Source organism: Mirounga angustirostris, unplaced genomic scaffold, assembly GCF_029215605.1.
Source record: "Mirounga angustirostris isolate CCGP_5_RB_7025 unplaced genomic scaffold, mMirAng1.0.hap1 SCAF_5, whole genome shotgun sequence".
In the NCBI taxonomy this organism is placed as follows: Eukaryota; Metazoa; Chordata; class Mammalia; order Carnivora; family Phocidae; genus Mirounga; species Mirounga angustirostris.
In genome coordinates this window covers 174,096,351-174,120,824 of record NW_026991713.1, presented here as the reverse complement: position 1 = coordinate 174,120,824, position 24,474 = coordinate 174,096,351, and the positions used below count along the sequence as shown (strand labels likewise).

At 53.4% G+C, this 24,474-nt stretch overlaps 2 protein-coding genes across 11 annotated transcripts; one reads left to right on the top strand and one right to left on the bottom strand.

Moving 5' to 3' along the window:
- The first annotated feature begins 108 nt into the window (after positions 1-108).
- BUD31 (BUD31 homolog) lies at positions 109-7,135 on the top strand. 3 transcript variants are annotated; one of them, XM_064593282.1, is made up of 6 exons: positions 109-267; positions 1,281-1,412; positions 1,852-1,950; positions 4,908-5,030; positions 5,265-5,448; positions 6,889-7,135. In XM_064593282.1, exons 3-6 carry the CDS (start codon positions 1,857-1,859, stop codon positions 6,953-6,955), a joined length of 468 nt encoding a protein of 155 aa, XP_064449352.1. In that variant the 5' UTR covers positions 109-267; positions 1,281-1,412; positions 1,852-1,856; the 3' UTR covers positions 6,956-7,135. The 3 variants fall into 3 exon arrangements, with proteins under 3 accessions (XP_064449352.1, XP_045731741.1, XP_045731743.1); XM_045875785.3 differs by having other exon boundaries at positions 112-267; positions 1,830-1,950; XM_045875787.3 differs by having other exon boundaries at positions 116-267; positions 1,830-1,950; positions 5,265-5,431.
- On the bottom strand, positions 6,666-24,341 carry PTCD1 (pentatricopeptide repeat domain 1). Of its 8 annotated transcripts, none has more exons than XM_064593273.1 (10): positions 24,115-24,280; positions 23,035-23,191; positions 21,565-22,045; positions 19,235-19,375; positions 16,439-16,657; positions 14,013-14,114; positions 11,402-12,109; positions 10,211-10,327; positions 9,406-9,588; positions 6,666-7,757 (listed from the first exon to the last, which is right to left on the bottom strand). In XM_064593273.1, the coding sequence occupies exons 2-10, from the start codon at positions 23,118-23,120 to the stop codon at positions 7,575-7,577; spliced, it is 2,220 nt and encodes a 739-aa protein (XP_064449343.1). In that variant the 5' UTR covers positions 23,121-23,191; positions 24,115-24,280; the 3' UTR covers positions 6,666-7,574. The 8 variants fall into 8 exon arrangements, with proteins under 8 accessions (XP_064449343.1, XP_064449344.1, XP_054363664.2 ...); XM_064593274.1 differs by having other exon boundaries at positions 21,565-22,083; positions 23,035-23,169; XM_054507689.2 differs by having other exon boundaries at positions 23,035-23,169.
- Between the last annotated feature and the right edge of the window lie 133 nt (positions 24,342-24,474).

The following is a 24,474-nucleotide window of genomic DNA, read 5'->3' as shown; positions in this document are numbered from 1 at the left end:
GCTCGCCTGCACGCTACCCCGGCAACAGTGCCTCCGGCCCCCCCGCCCCGGGGAGACGCGTGAGCCTGCCGGTCTCCCCGCGGAATTTGAGGGCAAAAGGCAACAGCGGCTGTAAAATTATATACAGGCAAAACTGCGGACACCTAAGGTGACGCAATCTCCGCGCGAGGTAGGGAGGGGCTCCGCGAGGACCCCAGCCGGAAGCTATCACCTGGGAAGCGGAAGCCGTCGGGAGAGAAGCGGCGGCTGACGGTGACGGGTTTTCAGGTGAGCCCTTTTCTGTATTCTCCAGTACTTTGGTAACGGCTAGGACCAGGAATCGGAGGTCTGCACTGGCCCAGAAGCGATCGGAGCGGCTGGACAGGGATGGGTTCGGGCCTCTGGAGCGGGAGGTCAGAGTGAGTTCCCGAGAGGAGGTGGCGCCTCGCTCGTTCTGCCCAGAGAATAGGAGATTTGGGGATTTTCTTGTTTCTAGGCACCCCCTCCTCCCTCTCTTTTCTCTGCCGAGAACGTTTTCTGTCTAAATACTGTTTGTTCTTGTAAGCCCGGTTCAGATGCCGTGGTCTCTAGGAGCCTTTCCTACTATCCCGACCCTCAGGTTGTCCCTCCCAAGCTCCGAACGCCTTTCCACTCGTTTCTTCTCCCGAGCGCTGCCACCTCTTGATCCAGGTGCCTCCTACCTGTTACCTCCCCTGGTAACACATGGACCAGGGCTCTCGAATTTCCCTGACTCATAGCAAAGTGGTCATCCCGTATTTTTGTCTTCTCGGCCCGTGCGCGCTGGGGTAGGGTCCAGGTTCTGGCCATCTGTAGCTGCAGCGCAGGGGAGACACGTGCAAAGACCACAGATTTGGGAATCAGGAGCCTCCCAATCAGAATCATACTCTGCCAGTTCTCAGCTGTTGTGACCCGGACTTTACCTCTAGAAGTTTCATTCCTCACCTGTAAGGTCGCCAATGGAGAATTCATGAAAAGGAGCCTGGGGGTGTGTGTGCGCGCGCGCCCGGTGCTGGGGTACTTTGTAAACTGTCAGGCACCCCACAAAAGGGAGGGACTGGTTGAGTTTGGGAGAGAGGAGTCTGCTGTGCTTCAAAATAGGAGATAATTAACCGGAATCCTCTTTGCCAGCTAGGAAATGCTACGTGGCTTGAAAAATGTTTTCTCTGGATTTGTACTGGCCTATTGTACAGGCTTTATAATGACTTTGCCTTTATGTAATGTCTTTGTTGGGTTTCAGAGACTCTTTGCAGTCCAGCTAATTCACTGCCCTCATTTTACAGACAAGACTGAGGACCTGAAGGGGAAGGTGACCTCCCAAAAGTCACAGAGTAATTGGTAGAGTTGGACAAGAACCTAAGCCTGTAACTGAAGAGACCAGAGGTCTTTCTGTTACACTTCTTGGGACGCAGACGGTAAGGTGCTTTGGCTCTATACCATCTTTTTCCCTTTTAAACCCTCGTTTTCTCAGCTCTCCCAACTACAGGCCTTCTCACACTGTATTGTAATTACCTTCTCACTGTTTCCTTGCTAGAATGTCACCTTCCCGATGACAGAAGTTGTGTCTTACTGCTTGTTCTTTGTTCCCAACATCCAGTACAGGGCCAGGCTCATAGGTGATGTTAAGGATAACGGGAAAAATCTACTAAACACATTTAATGCAGGCATGTTCCATGTAATTATAATGAAATCTTCTAGATTCTAGTGTTCCCATTTTACAGATGAGGAAACAAATTTAGGGAAGGGAATGTGCACCAAAAGGGTAGCTGGTGAAGGCCTTTGGGGAGCTCAGGTTCAGAAACCAATCCATTTAATTTCTCCCCCTTCTCCAGATCTTTGCAAATTATCTTGTAGAAAAAATGCCCAAAGTGAAAAGGAGCCGGAAAGCTCCCCCAGATGGTTGGGAGTTGATCGAACCAACACTGGATGAATTGGATCAAAAGATGAGAGAAGGTAAGTAAGTGGGGGAGTTTCTAACTGGGTGAGCTGTGTCTAAGAGTCACAGGCTTCGATGTCTCCAGGGGCCAGGCAGAAATGCGGGTATCACATGGGCATAGACAGCCCCACTGTGGCCTCCAGACACTGACCTGTTTTGTTTGCTTATTAACTCAGAATATTAGGAGTTCTGGAAAATAAGATGGCACTAATGAAAAGGTCCTCAAAGACATTTTGGGGCCAACTTTGATATAAAAGTCTTAGAGAATAAAGATTGGATAGTCTACCTCTAATTACTTACTGTTCTGGTTAAGTACCTATTTAGAGTCTTACAAAATGTTTACTTGGAAAATCCTGTCCTTTTTCATGTTCACATTTTCCGTTAAGAGTTTTATCCAGACTTTTCTTGCTGGTCTCTGACACGGTTTTCACCACTTTGTTTTTGCATTATCTGCTAGTTTTCCAGAATGTACCATGTTCAGTTTCCTCAAAATGCTGTATGATCTTGAACTTGATTAATCAGTGTAGTGTCTTTTTAGAAATCTTACCTGAAGCCACGAGCATCTGTTGGCCTTATAGGATCTCAGTATGATCCCTTACTCAATTGCTTTTTTTTTTTTTAATGTTTTGAGAGAGAGAGAGAGTGCGGGGCCTGGGGGGTCATGGCAGGGGAGAGAGAATCTTAAGCAAGTTCCACATCCAGCACAGAGCCCGATACATGGCTCCATCTCACAACCCTGAGATCATGACCTGAGCCGAAATCAAGAGTGGGACACTCAACCGACTAAGCCACCCCAGCACCCCTAAATAACTGCTTTTGTAAGGATTTTAAACTATTTGAAAATCAAGCATAAACAAATAACGGACATTTAGTTTTTTAAAGAATTAACATTTTAAAAGAATTGTTGCTGAGGTTTTGAAGTTAATCGAACATTTCTTTCAAAGTTTTTGGCATTCACCAAGTGGCAGGAATCTAGATCTAGTCTATGCTGTGATGCCCATATCTCTGGCCTCTCTTCCTACACTCACTGGGGCAGGACTCCACATCACCCACTGAAAGGCGCTTTCCACTTTGTGTGTGAACCTGTATAAAACAACGTCCAAGAATGTTCACATGGTCTTGTGAAAATGGGTCCAAAAGGGATTTTTTAAAAATGGGAGCGCTGCTTTGATTAAAAGATTGAGAAATGACAAAAGCACAGGGAGGAAGGCTCTGCTTCCAGATGCCTTATAAGCATGTTTGCCCGCCACCTTTTTAATTGAGATCTAACTGACATAAAACATTTTATGTTTTAGCTCTATGTGATTTGATGTATGTATATATTATGAAATGATTGACAATAATTTAAGATCCATTACCTCACAGTTTTTTCTTTTTCTTGTGAGAACTTTTAAGGTCTCTCTCTTTTAGCAACTTATAAATACACAATACAGTATTGTAAATTGTAGTCACCATTCTCCAGGATTTATTTATAACTGGAAGCTTGCACCTGTGACCCCCTTCCCCCATTTCACCCAGCACCCCCCTTGTTTCTTGAGGACTCTGATCAGATGTCCCTTTGTGCCTTCTTTGATCACCTGTATAAAATGTCAGTCCCCACTTCCCCTTCTGTTTTCTCTTCTTTTTTGTGGCCTTTACCACTTAGCCCCGCGTGCCGATCCGCCTCCCTCCCCGGGAATGCCACCCCAGAGCTGCTCTGCCTGCCCCACTGCTGTGTCTTCAGCACCCAGAGCAGGGCCTCGGCCGCAGCAGGCACGGTGTCCACTTGCTCAGTCCGCAACACCTGCCTTTTGCTCGGATCACAGAATCCTGTGTGTGGAGCTGAACTCTACATCTTAAGTAATAGCATGGCCCCAAAGTTTGAGAAATGGAGGTACAGTTTTCTTGACCACTCCTTATCTTTCTCCTCTGCTCTAAAAACTGAGTGGAGGTGGTAGACAAGGATCAACTTGTAACTGCTAACAGAAAGAGACTTGCCACTTGAAACAATCCTGTTTAAGTCATGTGGCTTATTTTTTTATCTTTTAAAATAACAGCTCTATTGAGGTTGAAGTCCTATTTTGTAAAATTTGCCCTTATACAGTGTTCAGTGTATTCGGAGTTGGGCAACCCTTACCTCCTGAAGAAACCCTGCACCCTTTGGTAGTTACCCCCTTCTCCCCAGCTCTCCCAGTTTGAGCAACCACTCGTCTACTTTCTCTGTACATCATCATCTAGTAGGGGGGCTTTGGGGACTAGTTTCTTTCACTTGGCATCATGTTTTCAAGGTTCATCCGTGTTGTAGCAGGTCATTTCTTGTTCTGGCTAAATGATTCTTCATGGTGTGGGTAGGTTTTGTTGATCTATTCATCAGCTGATGGATACCAGGATTGTTTCTACTTCTTGGCTGTTGTGAATACTGCTGCTTGCACATTCATGAGAGTTTTTGTGGGCATGTGTGTTTTCAGTTCTCTGGGCTATATACCCAGCAGGAGAACCGCTAGGGCTTATGGTAACTTTAACTTCCTGGGGAAGAGCCATCTCTAAAGTCAAGAGCCTATTCTCCAGAGAGGCTGCACCATGTTACACTTCCACCAGCGGCCTGTGATCCAATTTTCCTACATCCTCAACACTTGTGATGGTCTTTTTGATGATAGCCAACCTAGAGGGTATGAAGTAGGATTTATTCTTTATTCCTGGTTATTAAAAAAAAGGGGGGTGCCTGGGTGGCTCAGTTGTTAAGCGTCTACCTTCGGCTCAGGTCATGATCCCAGGGTCCTGGGATGGAGCCCCACATCGGGCTCCCTGCTCTGCGGGGAGCCTGCTTCTCCCTCTCCCGCTCCCCCTGCTTGGTGTTCCCTCTCTCACTGTGTCTTTCTGTGTCAAATAAATAAAATCTTTAAAAAAATAAAAATTAAAAAAAAACAACAACACTGCATCCTGTGCAATGAACACTACCTGCCACAAGAAAACAAAGACACCTTTTTCTCTGCAGCTGAAACAGAACCTCATGAGGGAAAGAGGAAAGTGGAATCTCTGTGGCCTATCTTCAGGATCCACCACCAAAAAACCCGGTATATTTTTGACCTCTTTTACAAGAGGAAAGCCATAAGCAGAGGTAATGAACTAAATTCTCTCGGCCTCCCCAACTTGAGTAGCTTTCACATTTATTTCATGGTTCTTGTTCTTGCAACCTCAGCAAGTGTCAAGTTTTCTTACTGGTAAAAAAAAAAAAAAGCGGGGAGGGGTCGGCGTTGGCTAAATATTCTTTCTAGTGAAGAGTAGTGATGGGCCGGGGCTGGGGAAGCTTTGTGATACCATGGTCTGATGCCCTTTCCCTTCTTTTTGACAGAACTATATGAATACTGTATTAAAGAAGGCTATGCAGATAAAAATCTGATAGCAAAGTGGAAAAAGCAGGGCTATGAGAACTTATGCTGCCTGCGCTGCATTCAGACACGGGACACCAATTTTGGAACAAACTGCATTTGCCGGGTCCCCAAAAGCAAGCTGGAAGTGGTAACATCTCTACCCCTGTAATGTCTGATGATCGAGTTTGAGGTCACTTTTTCAGTTCGGAAGTCCGCCCTAGTTGACCGCAAGGGATCGAACATGATTTTGCTGACTGTCCTGCTGGCCATGCCCCAGGGAGTGAGTCCCTCTCCTGAGCAGTCCATGCTGGGCAGTGTGGCAACAGTCGTGTGTTAGGTCTGGGGGCCAACTGCACCCTTGGGCAAGTTATTGAATTCCTTCCCCACATAGGAAGTGGGGGTGAGAACACCCACCCCCAAGGTGGTGGGGAGGGCTGAGTCAGGGGAGCATGCTCACCCCAGGTACCCTTTTCTCCAGGCCTTCTCCTCAGATGTGTTCCGTTGTATTTCTTCTGTCAGAACTTTGTTCTAAAACTCACTGGGCAGCTCAGGAACAGTGCTGCACATGCAGTTGCTGAGCTGACAGTGTCAGCCTCTCTGAAATGGAACTGCAGAGGGAGGGAGGTGGTTCCTGGGACATAGGCCATGGTCGCCTTTGAGTGCGGCCCCTTGGCTGACCATGGTGGGCCCAGCTGGGCGGGCAGGCCAGACTGCCCACCTCCCAGGGGGCCACCTGTCACACAGGTGCCTCATCACCAGTCCCTTGATGTTGCAGACCAGTTCTGGTTTATAAAACTCTGGACCAAGGGCTTTAGCTCAGCAGGCAGCTCTGTCTCCCTGAATCATCTGTAAAGTCAGGGAGCAGTGGACATCGAATGAGGGCCCAAGGACATCAAATTCTTCCTTAAGGGAAGAATCTGGGTGCCAGTTTTCTGATGGCATGGAGAGGTGGTGGAATGGCGGAAGCCACCGCACCCCCCCCAGATTCTGTGGTGGCATTTGGTTGGGGGTACTGCCCCAGCCCTGTGGCCAGAGTAGATCCTGTTTTTGATTTAGTTGAGTTTCACCATCTAATCTTGTTCGTTTAGGTAAGGGTCTTACTCCTCCAAAAAAGAGAATAAAGGAAAGTATACACAGACCACTGCTGTAGGGCCTTCTGTCTGTTGGGCAGGCCCTCAGCCAGACATCCGGGCACACCTGGCCCAAGAGACAAGACCCTTCTGCTGCCATTCAGATTCCGGTGCACATCCTCTGCCCCTGTGCCCCCACTAGAATGTTCCCCAGCCCAGAGGCCCTGAGCCCCCTGAGCCCCCTGAGCAGTAGCAGACCCACTTCCAGCTGACTGCAGGGTAGGTCATGCTCAATTCAGGAAACAAGAATCATTCACAGATTTTTTTTTACTTTTTGGGGGTCAAGTACGTACAGTGTGCATAAATTCAGCACACAGAGGTATAGCTTCAGTGTCAGCAGCATGATTGTATCTGTCACGAAGATTTTCTGAGGAGCGTCCTGTAGACAGTGAATGTCCAGTTGCCCCCCCCCCCCGTTGCGGGGGACGAGGGGGGTGTGGCAGGAGCGCAGCATCTCAGCTGTCCTCTGTTGCAGGGCCGGATCATCGAGTGCACACACTGCGGCTGCCGGGGCTGCTCCGGCTGAGGCCCTGAGGACCTGACCCGTCTTCACCCTGAACTTGGGACTTACGGGTTTCTGCCTGTCGCGCCACCCCCTTTCCTGGGAGCAGCTCTTCTCGCGGAGCAGTGCTCCCGGCCTGAGTTGGAGCATGGTCTCTATATGTAAAGGCTTTGGTGTTTCTCAGCTGTGATTTGTAGGAATAAAATTTTTAAACCTTCTGGGTCCTGCATTCATTCTTTCTGAGAGCCAGCGGACTGTGGACCCCAGTGGGCGAGTGCCAGGCCCTAGAAACCGGTCGCCCTTGGGCCTCCGTCCTGACTCCACCTTGTAGGTGCTGTGTGACTGAGCAAGTTCACTTTCCTCATCCGGGATGGGGACGACCACCTCCCAGACAAGGATGACCAGAGATGGCGTGCCAAGGTGGGTCAGGCTGCTCCTGGACCTGCCACGAACTTGTCAGGCATCCTGGACCCAGTGTTTGTCCTCATGCCAATGCCTGCAAAACGCTACTTCCCTCCCTCTGGGTCGGACCCTTCCTTGGGGTTGAGGCCACACGAGCACATGCACAGGCCCGATGCGGAGTGGCCCCTGGGCTCCCGCAGAGCTCTGGAAACACTGCCCTTTGTCCCAGCTCTGCTCGCGGCCCCCAGCGCCTCCCATCACCTGCCTCCGAGGCCTCCGTCCACATCCGCCTCTGTGATGGGGTCTCGGTCCCCCTGGTGCTTGGTCCGGAACTTCTGCCACGGGTGGGGGGTTTCCTCCGCTGGCATCACTTTCAGCCACTGCTTATAATAAGCTCGGAAGCCATCAATCTTCTCCAAGTAGGTGTTTTTCTCTTTGTACTGTAAGTGGAAAAGCACGGGGTCAGAGGAGCCGTTAGGCACCGCACGCTACACACGGCTCATGCCAGACCATGGCCGCTGGCTCAGGCCTCAGGGAAGCTGTTCTTGCTTCTAGGTGCTTAAGGGAAGAGGGCGGGAAAACTGTTCGATACTCGAGTTGCTTACTGTCGAGAAACACAGCTGCTGTGGGGCAGGCCAGCTTCCCATCTGCTAACAGTCCCTCGAAGTTTGTGCTGCTGTGTTACACCCAGGGACAGCCCCCCCCGCCCCCCAAGCTAGAATCCCTGGGTGCTACCTCTGCCCCCACAGCCTGAGAGCCTCCCCTGTGTCCTCTCAGCACTGCTGCAGTGTCTCTGGAGAAGGGGAAGGAAAGGGAGGAAACAAGATGCGCCCGGCAGATGCCAAAAGAAAGCTGGTAAAGAAATAACGTAGGAAAAAAACCAGCCAAAAATATATATTCGAAGATAACGATGACACACAGCTGGCTTCCAAAGATTTAACAATTCCAAACTTGTAGGTACCTAATCCAGCCTGAAAGTACAGAAAACAAATCTTGACAGGCACAGACAGAATAAGACACGGTCGTAAGGGACTAGGAATGTGATTTAATCCAGTAAGATCCAGGCCTGTGGTAGTCTGGTATCTGGACTGAACCTGAGAAGATCCCTTGAGGACTGTACACCACGGAGTAGAGAGACAAATTCACTACCTGGAAATACCTGCAACGTGGGACAAGAGAGGAGTATCCAGAACACATAAAGAACTCTGGAGAATCAGACAAGACTAACAGCCAACTGTCCACAGATGCCCAGTTATGCCCTCTGCCTGGCATACGCTCTACTGCTGTCTCCCGGATTCTTACTGAGCCCTCAAAATGGCCCTCAAGTGTTGCGCCTGCACAGCGGTCCCTGACCCCATGCCTGGTGTGTCCCTGCCCGTCTCCCTCCCTCCCCACTGGGATGGTGCTCCTCCAGGCCACAACTGCTCTGGAGGCACTCAACATGGGGTCTGACTCCCGTGGGCCCTGAATCCGAACCCCCACAACCTGCTATCCTCAGTACAGCAGAGAGAGAAGTGGACATTACAAAGCAGATTCTGTCGCAGCCCGGCTGCCATCCCCGTTCACTGGACAAATAACAGTCTATATCGGGCACCAGGCAATGGGCAGGTACTGGGGAGCCAGGTGAGCGGGGCTTATGGTTTTGTGAAGGTGACAGTCACCTGTGCAGGCGTAATCACAGGTTGTGAAACACAGTGACAAGCAACAGGGCTGGACGTGGTGGGCAGGAGGGAGCAGCAGGGCACCCCTGAGAAAGAGCCGTCGGCGATGAGACCCACAGGGTGAGGAGCCAGTTACAGGAAGCACAGGGGGAACCTACTCAAGGCAGAAGGAATACAAAAACCCCGAGAAGGGAAGGAGGCGGAAAGCCAGTGGGACTGACTGAATCCAGGGAAGAGCGGCCAGAGATGAAGTGGGCCACAAGGACTCATGGGCTGTGGTTTAAGGAATTTGGGATTTTTCCTAAGGGAAGCCACTGACAGTTTAACGCAAGGGAATTCCAGTTCCGAAGGCCAGACCCAGAGTGGGGGCGCGGGGAGGCGGGATGGTTAAAGAGAGGACAGGCGAGTGAGAGGTTGGCGCACACACCCGGTCAAAGGAGGGCGGGTACTGGGCTGCAAACTCCAGCTGGCGGATGACCACCTCGTTCACCGGGACACTGCTGCACCTCATGTGCTTCAGGATGTTAATGAGATAGGTGTAGTCCAGCTTCTTGAGGGCCGCGTTGATGAGGGTGCTGTAGATGTGGGTGTTGGGGGTCACGTGGGATTTCTGGAACATCACAGACATTCGATCAGCGAGGTGATGGCAGTCGTTGGGACAAAGCAGCCCATTGTGCGTGTCAGATGGCCATTAGGCCGACCAGCCACCAGGCCAAGACGGTCCGAACCTGGTGCCAACGACGGGCTGTATGCCCCGCTCCAAAGGAAAGCACGTGTGCCCCGCACTGTCGGTCCATCCCACCCAGCCTACCTTCCCCCGCCTGAAGAGCTCGCTCAGAGATCGATGGCCTCAGGCAGTAAACCACGCACAGGAGACCACCTCCTTGGCTCCTGGTTGCGGGTTTACTGCAACCCCTGCCCCCGGAATTCGGATACATCCCTGCTCTTGTCATGCCTCCCTTACCTCCGGAGTTGGGGCCAAGACCTGTTGCCACCCCCCCATCTCTCCCCACTGTAACCACCTTCAAGACTCTAACGTTTTCAAAGCCAGTTCCTGCAGCAAATCACCAGGGTCCACTTTCTCTCAAGCTAGAGCGACCGCACTCTCCCTGCCCCCATGCACACTGTGCTGTCCGGGTGCAGAGGCCTGGGGGTTCAGGAGGGCCCAGCTCTCTCCCCGAACACCCCAAGTTAGCACCATGGGTCCGCCCACCAGGCCTGGACCCACTCACCTTCATGTCCGCAAGCAGCTGCAGACCGTCTGCTGGCCTGTGGCACCCAGTGGCCAGGCCACAGAAGGTCTGCAGGTTGGGGGTGAGGCCCCTTTCTGCCAGGAGTGGCAGCAGCGCCTGTGGGGACGGGGACGGCACTACCGTAAGCTGTGACCCACCAGGCCTGGCAGGAGCCTTCTCAGCTGAAGCCCGTGGCTGGCTGGAGACCTCAGGGGCACAGCTCTGCTCAGAGGCCTCCCCGCTCCCTCTGTGACCACACTGGGTGTGGGTCTCAGCCCGGCTCGCAAGCACCCAGCTCCCCGGAGTTGGGCGGCTCTGCGAGGAGCCCCGGCCTTCCGGCCCGTCTCCACCGCGCCCTGCCCCCCTCCCCGAAGCCCTGCGTACTCCCATGCCTCTCTGCTCCTCTGCTGGCCGTCCATCCCAGCACTCAGGCCTTCAACATCAGGTGAGCACCAGTGGTCTCCGAGGGCCCTGGCCCCACAGTCCAGGGCGGGACGACAACAGTGTGGGAAGTGAAGCTGAGGCTGCGGGGGCCGGCGGCTGAGGAAGAGGACGCCCTCGCAGCCCAGCCGGCTCAGGGAGGGGCCCTGTCCTGTTCAGCTTGTCTAGAGGGCGGCGTGCTCTGCACTGAGGGCCTGAAGGCAGAGGCTGCGTCCCTGTCACCTTTGATGCCCACAAGAGCCCGGGTCAGTGCTCTGTCACACAGACACGTGGACAAAATCGCACGAGGGCTCTGGTGTCCCCATCTGTGCAACGGGGGAAGCCTCGTACTGGCAGAGCCCTGTGGTGTGGTCAGCGAAGAGAGGAACGGATGGGGAGCTCTTCGAACAGCATCTAACACAGACGGCTGGATCAGTGTGTGTGGGTCGGGGGGTGTGGCCGAAGTGTGGGGACACTCAGCAGCCACCAGGCTCTTAGGCCACGTGCCCCTCGGGCAGCGTGAGGACGTCTGCCTACACCCACCTATGAGCTCCTCAATGGGGATGGGCAGGGCGGCCAGCCGGTCACCCCTCCATTCTCAGCTTGGCCCAAGCCCAGGCCCAGAACGGAAGCTCTAGTCAGTCTGCCCACCTACCTCAGGATCAGGTGACGCCCCCTGCAGGGGAGCCAGGTCCTGCTGTCGGAAGGTGAGAGGGAACGGGAAGGAGGGGCCCCAGCCTTGAACCTCGTGCCCGCCTCCGAGCCCCTCACCTTCGCCCCCTCCAGATCGCCAAGCTTGCTCTTCTTCCTCATCAGTGTGTTGAAGAACGTCATGTCAGCTTCCACCTGGTACGTGTCCAGGACGGTCAGCAGTGAGGACTCTGCGGGACTCCCGGGCTCCACCACCTCAGCCAGCAGCGTGAGGGTTTTGATGTTGGGCCGGAGCCCATGCTCTGCCATCTTACCCAAGAAGCCCTCTAGGCCCCCCATCAAAGCCAGCCTGTCGGCTGGGGTGGTCACAGTCCCAAAGGAGACCACAGCTGGGGGGACTGCTCCCAAGGTCAGGAGGTTGGCCTCCAGCCCCCAGCGAGAAGGTTCTGGGGCCAAGGAAGTGAGGGCCACCATGCGGTCAGGCTCCGTCTTAGTTTCCACCTCAGGCTGGGCCTTGCTGGGGGCTCTGGCTTTGTGAGGCTCTGGAAGGCCCTCAAGCACCTGAGAAGGTTCCAGAAACAGCTGCCTCTCCAGGGCCTCCACGTGCAGCTTAACTGACATGCCATCACCCAGCCGGGCCCGGGCTCTCCTCTTTGCCCAAAACTCACGTGCCAGGGGCTGGAGCGTGACCGTCTCCTCCCTGGGCCTCAGGAGCAGTGCTGAGGCCACCTCCGGGTCCCCCAAGCCGCAGTCTCGAGCTGCCCCCAGGAGCAGGTTGTAGCCATGCTGGCTCGGCTGGAGCCCCAGACTCAGCATCTGCCTCCACACCTGCCGGCAGAGACAAGCTCAGCTCTGTGCTCCTTCTCAGAAGAGCTGTCAGTGAGCTGACGCGAGCAGTCAACAACCATTCAGCAAGTGCAAGGGGCCAGGAAGGAGCTGGAGAGCACCTAACCCGATGCCAGGCTCTAGACAACTAAGAATCCTAAGAATCTGAGGACTCGCGGAGACTTCATGGGGGCGCTACTCCTTTCCTCTCTCTAGCTCACCCCAAAACTGTTCTCCACTTTCACCTCTCTGCCTCCTCCCAGGGCCCCTGTACTGGGAACAGACTTTGCCCTGGGTCTCTGCCCACCTTCTCTGTACTTCTCTGGGGAGGGACGATCTCAGAGGCTAGGTTCTGGAAGAGTCTAGGCTGACTTAAGAAATGGATTTAGCGGCACTTCGAGTGCCCACTGTGTGCCCTGTCCCATGCAGCCTCCAGGAAGTATGAGAGCACAGGGCGGGCACGGTGGAAGGGGGCTCAGCCAGGAAGAGCGCCTCCCAAGCTGGGGATCCAGGCAGCCCTATCTCCTCTTGAGATGAGATCATTTTCATCCCACAGCACAGCGCCTAGCACACTCAGTGTGTTCTCCACAAAGGACCGCTCTGGTCATGTCTGGGTCACTCTGACACCCAGACCACGCCATTCCTAAAATGCCACACAGGGCTCACTGGTCACACTGGATTCTTTGTCTGCAGGCTCAAAGAATGGCCACATTCAGTGGGACGAGAGCTCACATCTGACTTCCTGTCCTCATCAGGGATAAGTGTACAGACAAGGCAGGGACCGTTCAGGCCCAGGTGCGGACGGCCTGCAAGAGGTCCGCTGCACACCTGAGAGGGTCTTAAGGAGGGCAAGGGTCTCAGCAGGCACCTCCATGGGGAAGCATTGACAGAACTGAGGTTTAGCAGGGATTCGGGCTCTAGGAGTTGGGATGGACCTCGGTTCAAATCCCAGCTCTGCTTCATAGCCGTGAGACCTTAAGCCAGTTACTTAACCTCTGTCAGACTCACTTTCCTTATCCGTAAAATGGGGCTGATGGTACCTAGCTTGAGCAGTTTAATAAATGCACAACACAAACCAGCTATTAGCACTACAGACCGTTTCTAACTAGAACAGATCTAGAACAAAGAAAGGGAGGAACTAGATCTTGGCTGATTTTCACTAGAAAGCTACTGCTTCCAGAGGGAAGGCAAGCATCTGGTCCAGGGCTGTCCCAGGTCCCTGGGGCTCAGCCTCCACATAGGGAGGCCATGGTGAGAAGCCACCTAGGGAGCTTGCTGATATGCCGATCTGGACACAGTAGGCCCACGGTGGGGCTGAGACCCTGCTTTTCTGACAAGCTCCCAGGTGAGGCTGATGCTGCCGGTCTGCAGGCCCCACCTTAAGCTGGAGGGCTCTAGGTGAGCTCTGGGTCATTCCCACCTGTGGTACCATTGCTACCACTGGACTGGGGGTGGGGGAGGTTCTCTCTGGGGATCTAAGGTAGAATCAGAGCAGTGTATCTCAACCCTGATGTCTGTGAGAATCTCTCAGGACTACATGCAGAAATGCTGAGTGGGGGCCTGTGGGAGGTGGGCTGAACAAGCACTCTGGGCAAGACTGTAAGCTTTGCTGATATGAGCTAGCTGCCCAAAAGGCCACTCAGCAAGTGAAAGAGCACGGGCTGGCTGTGCCCTCACTTGGAGGGCAGCCATGCGGCCTCCTCGGGCCTCCTCCCCCTGCCATCTGTAAAACGGTGGGGAGCAGTGTGCTTTGCGAAGGCCAAAATATTGCAAACGTAAAAACACCCAGCATGGGGCAGTCGCAGGAGCTCAAATGCACATGTGATCATCATTTGTGCCCGATACAGGTGCACAGGAGAAGGGGGACTGCATGAGAGGCAGGAAGGCAGAGCTGTGAGGGACAGACCTGCAGGGCGTATCGGAAACCTGTCTTCTTGTCCTGGATGCAGCCCATGAGCAGGTAACTGAAGGTCTCCTCTGTGACTGCATGCCCTTTCTGGACGATTTCCTGGAGGAGGGAGTGGAGGCCGTGGTGAGAACTGGTGGCAGAGCCCGGGCCGGGGCCCGAGGGCTCTGACTCAGGGCAGACACTCCTGGGGCAGGCCCCGGGCCGTGCACCTTGAAGAGGCGCGACGTGAATGTGGCTCGAGGGTGGCTCAGAACCAGCTCCTCTCTGCACTCCCTCCTCCTCTCCTTCCAGGCTGCTCTCCCTGGCTGGCGCGATCACTTCTGGGCAGCCCCTCTGCAAAGACCACGCCAGCAGCCACTTTTAGCCCCTGTGCTTTAGGCACTGGAACTGCACAGAGCTGGCTTCCAGTCCCAGCTTTGCCACTGGCCACCTGTGAGTGTGGCACGGCAGGAAGCTCCCCGGCCCCAGCCTCCTCATCCCTAGAGCGGGGTCACAGGCAGGACCCCCCAGAGGGTGTCTGGAACAACCTCACCACAGAGGGTGGTGCCTGCCCACGGCACGTGCTCGTGGCGCTTGCTACCCCTGGCCTCCCTCGGGCCTGTCGGGGTTGGCCACTGCCTTCTTGAAACGTTCTTCCACCTCTCGGCCCCTCAGGGGCTCCTCCTCGAGCCTGTCTTCCTCTGTCCCTCTTGTGAGCATGGCTGCCCCCACCCTACCCCACCACTGCCGCTCTCCCATCCCCACCTCTGTCACCAAACCTTCCACCTCAGTGAGGTTTTATTTTTATTTATTTATTTATTTATTTATTTATTTATTTATTTATTTATTTATTTATTAAAGATTTCATTTATTTATTAGAGAGAAAGAGAAAGCACAAGCAGCGGGAGTGGCAGGCAGAGGGAGAAGCAGGCTTCCCACTGAGCAAGGAGCCCGATGCGGACCTCGATCCCAGGACCCTGGGATCATGACCTGAGCCGAAGGCAGACGCTTAACGACTGAGCCACCCAGGCATCCCAATTTTTTTTTAAAGATTTTAGTTATTTATTTGAGAGAGAGAATGAACAGGGGGGAGGGGCATAGGGAGAGGGAGAAGCGGGCTCCCCGCCAAGCAGGGAGCCCGATGCGGGGCTCAATCCCAGGACCCTGAGATCATGACCTGAGCCGAAGGCAGATGCTTAACGACTGAGCCACCCAGGCGCCCCTCTCAGGGAGGTTTTAGTTTGTGCTCCCTCTTCCTGGACAATCACAGCTGTCTCTTAACTGGTCCCTCTCCCCCACCAGCTAGAGTGACCTGCATAAAATATCAATGGCATCTCTGCACAGGTCAGGGGCCTAGCAGCCACACTGCCCTCTTCTGGAAGCTTCACCTACCTGCCTCTCACACAGCACCCTTCGGAGGGTTGCGTTACTCTCAAGGTCTCCAGGCTTGAGACCCCATGATCCTGCCTCTCCTGCAGGGCAGGCCAGCTCAAGGCAGCCAACCCACGGTCTGGTCAAAGGCTGCTCTGCACCACGTGGTGCCTGGACAGCCCATCAGGTCGTCTGTCCTGCGGGTGGCAGGAGCGACCTCACAACGTGCAGTGAGGAAAAGCGTCAGTCAGCGATGGAAAAAGCGAGACCAAACCTAAGAGCAGAGAGCAAGCGTGCCCTGCCCATGGGCCTGAGGGAAGACGAGGCTGCCAAGGGTGTGCCGAGGTTCTCCTGAGGTTTGGTCGTGGGGACCTAGAGCCTTCCTTTAGGTGTTAACTCATGTTTGTCTCCCTTCCCAACCTGAGCGGGCAGAACCACCACCCTGCTCGTGCTCCTCCCTGCTTAAACCCCCTCACTGTCTCCTTCTCTGGAACTGGGAATAAAAACCCTCCTTACAGCCGGGGAATAAGAGGCTACAGGGGGCACCTGGGTGGCCCATTTGATCTTGATCTCAGCTCAGGTCTTGATCTCAGAGTCAAGAGTTCAAGCCCCACATGGGCTCCAAGCTCCAGCATGGAGCACACTTTAAAAAAAAAGGAAAAAGAGGCTTTGGGCCAAAGCCCTGACACAGACAGGCCCCTGCTCCGCACTCCCAGGCCCCCACTCCCCTGCTTCCCTCGAACCTGGCACCTCCTGGAAACCGGGGACTTTTGTTCACTGTTCTAAGCAGGAGGCCTTCCCTGGGTAGCACGGATTCATCCCTGGCGCTCTGAAGCCCCGCCCCCCGCTGCGGCACCAAGGGGTCCCACACACGGAGTCACAGCACACGCAGCCCACCGCCCTCCTAGGGGTGGGACCTCTTTAGCTGTCAGACTGAGGCTTCTGAGAGTTGGTGAACCCGAGCCCGACTCATCAGCCCGAACCCTCCCGTGAGGGACAGTGAGCCACAGCCTCACATCTGCCACGTGGGACCGGCCGCGCAGTGGGGAGAAGGAAGGAAGGGGCAACCTCACCTTGAACACATCGAGGCACATCCTGAGGTCTGCACACATGGCCGCCATCTTCAGCAGGGCATGGTACGTTTTCAAGTTGAGCTGGAAGTTCCGGGCCTGGAGCTGCTGCCGGAGCTTCAGGGCACTCTGCAGTGCAGAGTCCTTCCAGGGGGACTCGGCGCAGACGTTGAACAGGGCTGTATATGTGGCATCTGAGGGCTCCAGGTCCCGTTTTTTCATCTGTGGAGATGGGAAGACATCTGGAGGTGGCTCTGGGGTCAGCTGGACACACAGGTGACATCCACCCTGAGGGAAAGCTAGAGAGGACCCTGTTCCTGCATTAAACAGATCCGCTAGCAGGGCCTGTGCTAAGGCGGAACTGAGTGACATGTCAGAGCCTCCTCCTCCAAAACCCTGACTCGGCCAGAGGGCTCTGAAAATGGACCCTGCATCCAGACGCACCAAGCAAAAAGTCATCCTCCCCATGGCCGTCAGCCCACTCTGGGCCTGAGATGCGTATAGCAGGATCCTCCTGATGCTCCCAGGTCACCCTGTTAAGACCCATGTGGTGGAGCTGGTCTGGGAAAAGGAAGGAGGGGACAATCAAACCCCAGCTCCAGCATTTACTAACTGAGGGGTCATGGGCAAGTTAGCTCCTTGTCGGAAAAACGGGGATGATACCATTACCTTTAAAGGCTGTTGTGAGGGTCAGCTAGGAGAGTGGCCCCCAGACCAGCAGCAGCCAGGAGCATGTCACTGCAGCATCTCAGGACCTCCTCCCCACCCCCCACCCCCCACTGCCCTGCAGAGTCACAAACCCGGGGGTGAGGCTGCCACTCTGCTTATCAAGCCCTCCAGGTGACTGAGCAAGCTGGAGTTTGAGAAGCTCCTGGTAAACCCAGTGCTCTTTCCCAGAGAAGGGCCATCTGACCGAGCACAGGTGACAAGCTGCTTGCAGAGTGTAAAGAGCCTTGTTCTCAGAGTCAGGCCATTTGGGGCTCAAATCCCAGCCCCAATGCTCTCAAGCAGGGTGACCTTGGACATGGCCCTTCATCTCTCTGGGCCTCTGTTTCCTCATCTGAAAAATGAGGATCATGATCCCGACTTTGAGGATGATGTATGCTGTGTGCATCCTCACATACATGACAAATGTGTCCTGAGGACTTACTACAGGCTGGGCACTGGCCACCAGTGGTTACAGGACATACACAGCCTGTTTTCATCGAGCTTCCACTCCAGGACAGGAGGAAACATAACAGACAAATAAGTAATCAACAACAGTAATAAGGGCTGCAAAGGACATGCACAGAAAACGGCAAAGGAAAAATAGCAGAGGTGGAGAAAGCTGGCAAACACCACTTTCGCCAAGTGACCAAGGTACGTGTCCTCTCTGATAAGTCCCCTGACAGGAAAAGGGCACTTTACCTTTGTGATAGCCCTTCCCCGAGCCCATAACCCCAGCCTCGTCACAAGAAAGTACAAATGGAGGGACTCCTGGGTGGCTCCATCGGTTAAGCCTCTGCTCAGCAGGGAGTCTGCTTCTCCCTCTGCCCACCCCTCGCTTGTGCTCTCTGATAAATAAATAAAATCTTTAAAAAAGAAAAGTATAAATATAGAGACATTCTACAAAATCCTTGACCAATACTCCCTAAATCTGTCAATGTCAGGGGGAAAAAAAGGAAACTCCAAAAATGTCACAAAATGGAGAACCCAGACTGGATACAGGAATAGAAAGAGTATCTTGGTGGAAAAATGTGGTGAGATCCAAGTAAAATCTGGAGTTCATCCACAGTCATGTACCAGCAGTGGTTTCTTAGTTCTGACAAATGCATCGTCACTACGTGAGATGCTAATATGGGGATTAGCTGGGTGACAGGTATTTGGGAACTTTTTCTACTGTCTTTGCAGCTTTACCATAAACCTGAAAGTGTTCCAAAATAAAAAATTAAAAAAAAATAAGCAGCAAATTGATGGAGAGTAACTTAAGGCAAGAAAGAGGGAACTGCACTTCTCTGAGGTGACAGGTTGTAAGTCACTTAAGGATCCTGCGCATGTGAGGAAGGGCTGTTACCGGACTGTGAACCAAGAACCATAGGAAACACCCCCCTGGCACCAGCCACCCCTCACTTAGCACCTGAACGCTTTTCTGCTGGTCAGGGAAGCCTCCCGTCATTCCCCACCATGATATTTCATTAGGTCTATTAGAGGATATGTCACTTTATTGTTTGTAACCACAATTCCTCCCCCTTGCTTCCAGCTAGAGATGACCCGGCCTCGGGCAGGCACATCCCAGATGACAATAAGTCTTGCTTCTGGCGGCGAGATAGGGTGGGATCACTCCTCCTAGAGCCTACTAACCTCCTAGGCAAAGCTCTTTCTCGGCTCACAGAGGAAACAGCTTCCTGGCTGTGAGAACAATAAATACAACACAGGAAGTGGATGAATATAAAGCGAAACCATCTTCCAAGAGGAATGAAAGCCCTTTTCAGAGGACCAGCTTTGGAAACCAAGTGCGCATGTGTGTCCGGTGTGGGGAGTAAGTAGGGGTGAGGGGACGTGAACACACCTGGGGCAACGGTGGAGAAGGAAGGGGGCACGTGGGCCCTGCCGCGGTCAAGGCAGGTGCTGGAGGACCTTCCAGCGCATCTCATGTCATCATCCAAGATCACCTCCACTTTACAGAGGATGAAACAGAGGCTGGGAGGTTAGTCTGGCCGCAGGTGACATCCCACCATGCGTGCCTGGCTCTCTCTGCCTCTAAAGCCCAGGCTCTCTGGAGCCTCGCCCCCTGCCCCCAGCCCTGGGCCCCCCACTCACATCGTTGTAGAGGCGGAAGGCCTTCTTCAGGTATCCAGCCCGCCCGCAGCCCCCAATCAGCACCGTGTAGTTGCACTCGAGGGGCTGGAGTCGCTCCTCCTTCAGCATCTGCCGCTCAAACAGGTCCAGGGCCTCGGCCAGCTGGGAGGGAACACGGGAGGGGGCTCAGGGCGGCCTTAGAGACCCTTAGCAGAGGGAAGGAGACTGAGAATGAGGGACCCTCCCAGGCCTGCCCAGGAGCTACACAGCCGCTCTGGGCCTCTGCCACCAGCCTCTTGGTCCCTGTGCTCTGCAGCAAGAGAGCTTTGTGGTGGCCAGGAGGAAAAGCCCACTGAACTCCCACCACCTATGAAGGCTCTTGGCCCACTGCTATGGCTGCCTTCCCTCCAGCCAGACGACGAACTCCTTGAAAGGAGGGCCGCCCATGTCTTTGCCTCTTTGTGGGCCTACAGTAGAGCCAGGGCCTGGCCCTCAGTAAGTCCTCAGAAAATGTTCATTCTGCAAATCCTGGGATCTGTCCTGCCCTTGCTTCCTGGGTGACCCCATCCGCAGCGCCAGCCCCCTGGGTCTAAGTGGGAATGGGAGACCGGGTTCTGCACACTCAGGGCCACTGTGCTGCACGATCGCAGGGGGCCGTTCATAGCAACACTCCTGTGATGGCGCAACACAGCAGCCCCGAGTGACCGGCTTCCTCTGGCTGCAAAGCCCCGTGGCCCACAGTCATCTCTACCCCACCTACTCCTTACACCATCCCCTTTAAATCCTCAGTTCACTCCTTTACAACTTAATTTTCTTTTTCATCCAGTGGTTCAACCAGTAATGACTGAATCCTGCTATGTACCAGGCAAGGTCTATTTCCTGGGGATACAGCTGTGAACAAGAGGGGACTCCTTCACGGAACGTGTCTTCTAGTGTGGAAGACCTACGCCGAGTGAGATAACTAAGAAAAATATATACTGTGTCAAATGATGTTAGGTTTTAAAACAAAAATAAAGCAAGAAGCGCCTGAAGAAGGGGATGGGAGATTCAGTTTTAGATATGACAGCCAAGCAGGACTTCACCCAGAAGGTGACAGAACAATGATCTGAAAGAGGTGAGGGAAGGAACAACACTGTCTAAGAAAAACAGCCAGTGCAAAGGCCCTGAGGCAGGAGTGTGCCTGGGAGTTGGAGCTGGAGGAGCAGAGAGGAGGCCGGGATGGCTGCAGCACCGTGCGGAAGAGATAAGAGTAGAGAGGTAAGGGGGGGGGTGGAAGGAAGACCCTGCAGGCTTCATAAGCTATTCTGAGGGCTTTGGCTTCTCTTTATTTCTCAACTTTTTGTTACGGAACAGCTCAAATATACACAAAAGTAAAGAGAGTAGTATAACTACAATGGTTATTAAATTTGGCCAATCTTGTTCATCCATACTCTGTACTCCTGCTCCAAACTGATTTTTTTTTTTTTTTTAAGTAGGCTCCACACCTAAATTGGAGCCCAGTGTGGGGTTTGAACTCACGACCCTGAGATCAAGACCTGAGCGGAGATCAAGAGTTGGATGCTTCACCAACTGAGCCCCCCGGGCACCCCCAAAATGAATTTTTTAAAGCACATTTCTAGACATTACATCATTTCATTCCCCAGATCTTCAACACACACCTCTAAGAGATTTTTAACATAAATGCAATGTCATTATCAACACCTAAGAAAATGAACATCAGTGTCATCGAACACACTGAGGGTCCTGGAAGGAAGAGTAACATAATCTGCTTTAACAGGGTGGCTCTGTGCTGCGCGCAGACGTGGGAGAAGGAGGTGGTGAGGGCGGCAGGGAGCTCAGTGACAAGTGTCGTGATAGCTGAGGGGGTGAGGATAAGGCGAGGCCTGGGCTTCCAGGGGTAGCACTGTGCGAAGTGTGAGGATTGGCAACATTTTGAAGATCCAGCTGGTGAGAGAAAGAGAAGAGTCAGGGACGGCCCAAAGGCTTCCGGCCTGGGCGGATGCAACAATGCAATTGCCATTTAGTGAGATGACGACAGTGTAGGGAAACCAAGGCTGGAAACCAAACTTTCAGGCCCATGTAGGTGAGCGTAAGGGAGCTGGTGAGGTAGCTGGATATGCAGACTGGGAAGGCTGGGCTGGAGATACGAACATGAGAACTGCAATTGGGGGGGGGGGTTGTGAAAGCCAGGGGGCTGGTGGATTGCCCAATGCAGCACCCAGGGTGAGTGAAGACAGAAGAGCCCTAAGCATCCAAATATTTAGAGATCGGGAAGGTAAGGTGGCCCCTCCAAAATACTGGGCTTCCAGGGAAGTAGAACCGGGAGCAACAGAATCCAAAGGTTCCCTCACCTTCCCTTCTTTGATCAGGTGTTTGCACTGAAAGAAGTACCAGTAAGGCGTGTTTTTCCGGCCCCGCCTTATCTCTGGCTCCAGCCCCCTTTCCTCGTCTTCAGCATTCTGTTCCCTGAGACGTAAGTTATACAACTGGGCTGTCGATTTTCGGAACATTCTCCTCGAGGAGTACTTGTTGGAGAGGGTCCCAAAGCTCTCCTCTTCCTCCTGAGCGGACGTGGGGCCAGGCTGGCTCAGGTCAGAGCTGAGGCTGCTCATGTTCTTCGGGTTCCCTTGGCCAAGGGGCAGCTGTGAGGGGGAGCTGCTGCAGGCTCGAGTCAGCCCCACAGCCCTCAGCCATGCAGGCCCCTCCCTGCCTCCTGCCCATTTGGCTCCGAGAGGGCCAAGGTGCTGGAGGGTGGACAGTCCCACAGGGCGGAGTCCAGAGAAAAGCCGGGCCAATCTTGCGAGGTCCATGTCTGGCTTTCTCCTCCAGGGCCTGGCACAGGTCAGAAACATAATGAAGACTACTTGGGTCTGTAGTCACAAAAGGCAGAGAGAAGACAGAGAAGTGGTGACAAGCACGAGTGCTGAGATTAGAACGCCTAGGTTCAGATTTCAGTTTTGCCAAAGAACCACCCATGAGTCCCTGGGCACTCGCCGCTCTGGTCTCAGTCTCCTGCCCTGTGAACTGGGGTTAACTAGAACCATCGCCCACAAAGCACCATAGCAACAATTGAACGAGGCCTCTGATACACGGCATGCAGCACAGCGCCGGCACAGTAAGCACTCAACAGACATAAGCTAGTGGTATTATCAAGCCGTGACCTAAGAGACCGGGCACGGAAGTTAGACCCGAGTCTGAGTCCTGGCTAGAGCTCTAGGACCAGGCCCATCCCTTGACCTTCCTGTGCCTAGATTTCTTCAGCTGCAAGATGAGGATGATCCTACCGACCTCACCACAAGGTTATAAACATTCAATGAGATGTTTCTAGTACATCTCATTTAATAGATGCTTTAAAAATTGTAGCTATTATAATGTACTATTAGAAAAAAAACAGCATTCTGGGCCTCTGCACAAGGAAGTTAACTCAAGCATGCCTTTTCTGCAAAATTTATGGATAAATGGGCCAGAGTTGTCCTGTTCAATATAGTAGCCACTGGCCACATGGGGCTACTGACCACTTAAAATGTGTCCAGTCTAAATGAAGACACACTTTAAGAACAAATCACACACCAGATTTCAAAGATTTCATACCAAAAAAAGAAGGTAAATTACACACAATAATCTTTTGACATGTCGAAATGATAATTTTGGATATATTGGGCTAAAAAAAATGTAACTTAGTTTTCACGATTTGTAAGCTTTATTTAAGGTGGCTACTTAAAAATTTTAAATCATATATGTGCTTGCATTATATTTCTACTGGACAGTGCTAGGCTAGAGATCCTGGTCTGCACACTTCAAACTCTTCAATAAAAAAATACCAGGGGGCGCCGGCGTGACTCAGTCGGTTAAGCATCTGCCTTCCGCTCAGGTCATGATCCCAGGGTCTTGGGATGGAGTCTAGCATCGGGCTCCCTCCTCAACGGGGAAGTCTGCTTCTCCCTCCCCTGCTCTCTCTGTCAAATAAATTAATAAAATCTTAAAAAAAAAAAAAAAAAAGAAAGAAAATGTAAAATTACATATGTGCTCAAGTTACATTTCTGTTAGAGCGGCAGGTCTCACCAGACAGGGGATGCTAAGGGCCCTCTGTACTAGTGTCACGAGGGTGCTGGTCAAGAGAGGCTGGCTAATACGGTACCCAGACCTGGGTTCACAGGCAGCCCAGCTCCACAGCCAGCCAGTCTCACCTTTGCATTCGGCTGCACTGCTCCAAGACCCCCAGCAAGTCACTCCCCTTCCTGAGCCTCGGTTATTAATCAATCTGCAATCACTTCCGAGGTCTAATTTTACATTTTCAAGTAGCCACATTAGATAAAGTGCTTACATGCATTAAATGAAATGCACCGCACTGCAAGAAAAACCCCAATGATACCGAAATAGGTATCAAGACGTTTTTTAAAAACTCCTCCTATACTAGTGCTTTTTCGACGCATTAATACCAAGATCCTGCCATCCTGTCACAGTGGGGATCGGTGTACCTGATAGCCTGTATTAGCTGCAGATACTGTGTCTCCAGCCATCATTTACACTCATCTCCATTAGAAATCACGACTTAGTTTAGGGCCCTGTTAACGCTACTCCGTCAGTCACGGAAGGAAATGCTCATTTCACACAGAGAAAACTAAAGGGGCAATTTTCTTTCTACCCAAGTTCATTCACCTGCCCAAGCTAATATCCCCTGAATTGGAGACGCGCTGCCGCTGTCCTCTCTGGGGGACCGGCCCCTCCCCAGACGCTCCCCGGGGCCCTCTGGCCGGCCCGACCCCCTCCACACTGGCCTTTGGAGCCTCCGTCGTCTCACTAGACGTCCCCGGCCCTGACCCCGGCTGCGACACTCGCTGCCCCTCCGTCCTGTCCCCGCCCGGGAACGGGGCTCCAGTAAAGGTCAAACAGGAACTCACTCAAAAAGTCCGGCCCAGCAAATGCAGCCCGGACTCCCGCCCCAAGTCACCCCCAGTCCGGCTCCGCGTCACCCCTCCGCGTCACCGCGCCCGCCTCACCGCGCCGCGGACCAGGGTCTCGTTCCCAGAGACCTTCTCTGACGCGCACGCCGGCGCCGGCTTCACGCAGGCGCACTCCGCGACGCGAACTCCCCGCCCCGTACGCGCGGAGGCGGGTTACCCCGGGCCGCGAGGAGAGACGGGAGTTCGGCTGGCGGCTAGCCTGGCCTAGCGGAGCGTCCCGTACTCCCCGCTCTATTGGCCGGGTCTGGACAGGCGAAAGGCCGGCGCGGGCTCCGGGAGCTCCCGGCATCCCTCGGG

Coding starts and splice junctions, on each gene's coding strand:
- PTCD1 (XM_064593273.1), bottom strand. CDS start 23,120: ATGCTAGACTCCATCCCAAGACCCTGGGATCATGACCTGAGCGGAAGG. Junction 10,328..11,401: donor GCGATCTGGAGGGGGCGAAG/GTGAGGGGCTCG, acceptor CCGTCCCCACAG/GCGCTGCTGCCACTCCTGGC. Junction 9,589..10,210: donor AGCTGCTTGCGGACATGAAG/GTGAGTGGGTCC, acceptor GTGATGTTCCAG/AAATCCCACGTGACCCCCAA.
- BUD31 (XM_064593282.1), top strand. CDS start 1,857: ATGCCCAAAGTGAAAAGGAGCCGGAAAGCTCCCCCAGATGGTTGGGAG. Junction 1,951..4,907: donor GGATCAAAAGATGAGAGAAG/GTAAGTAAGTGG, acceptor TTTTCTCTGCAG/CTGAAACAGAACCTCATGAG. Junction 5,031..5,264: donor GAGGAAAGCCATAAGCAGAG/GTAATGAACTAA, acceptor TCTTTTTGACAG/AACTATATGAATACTGTATT.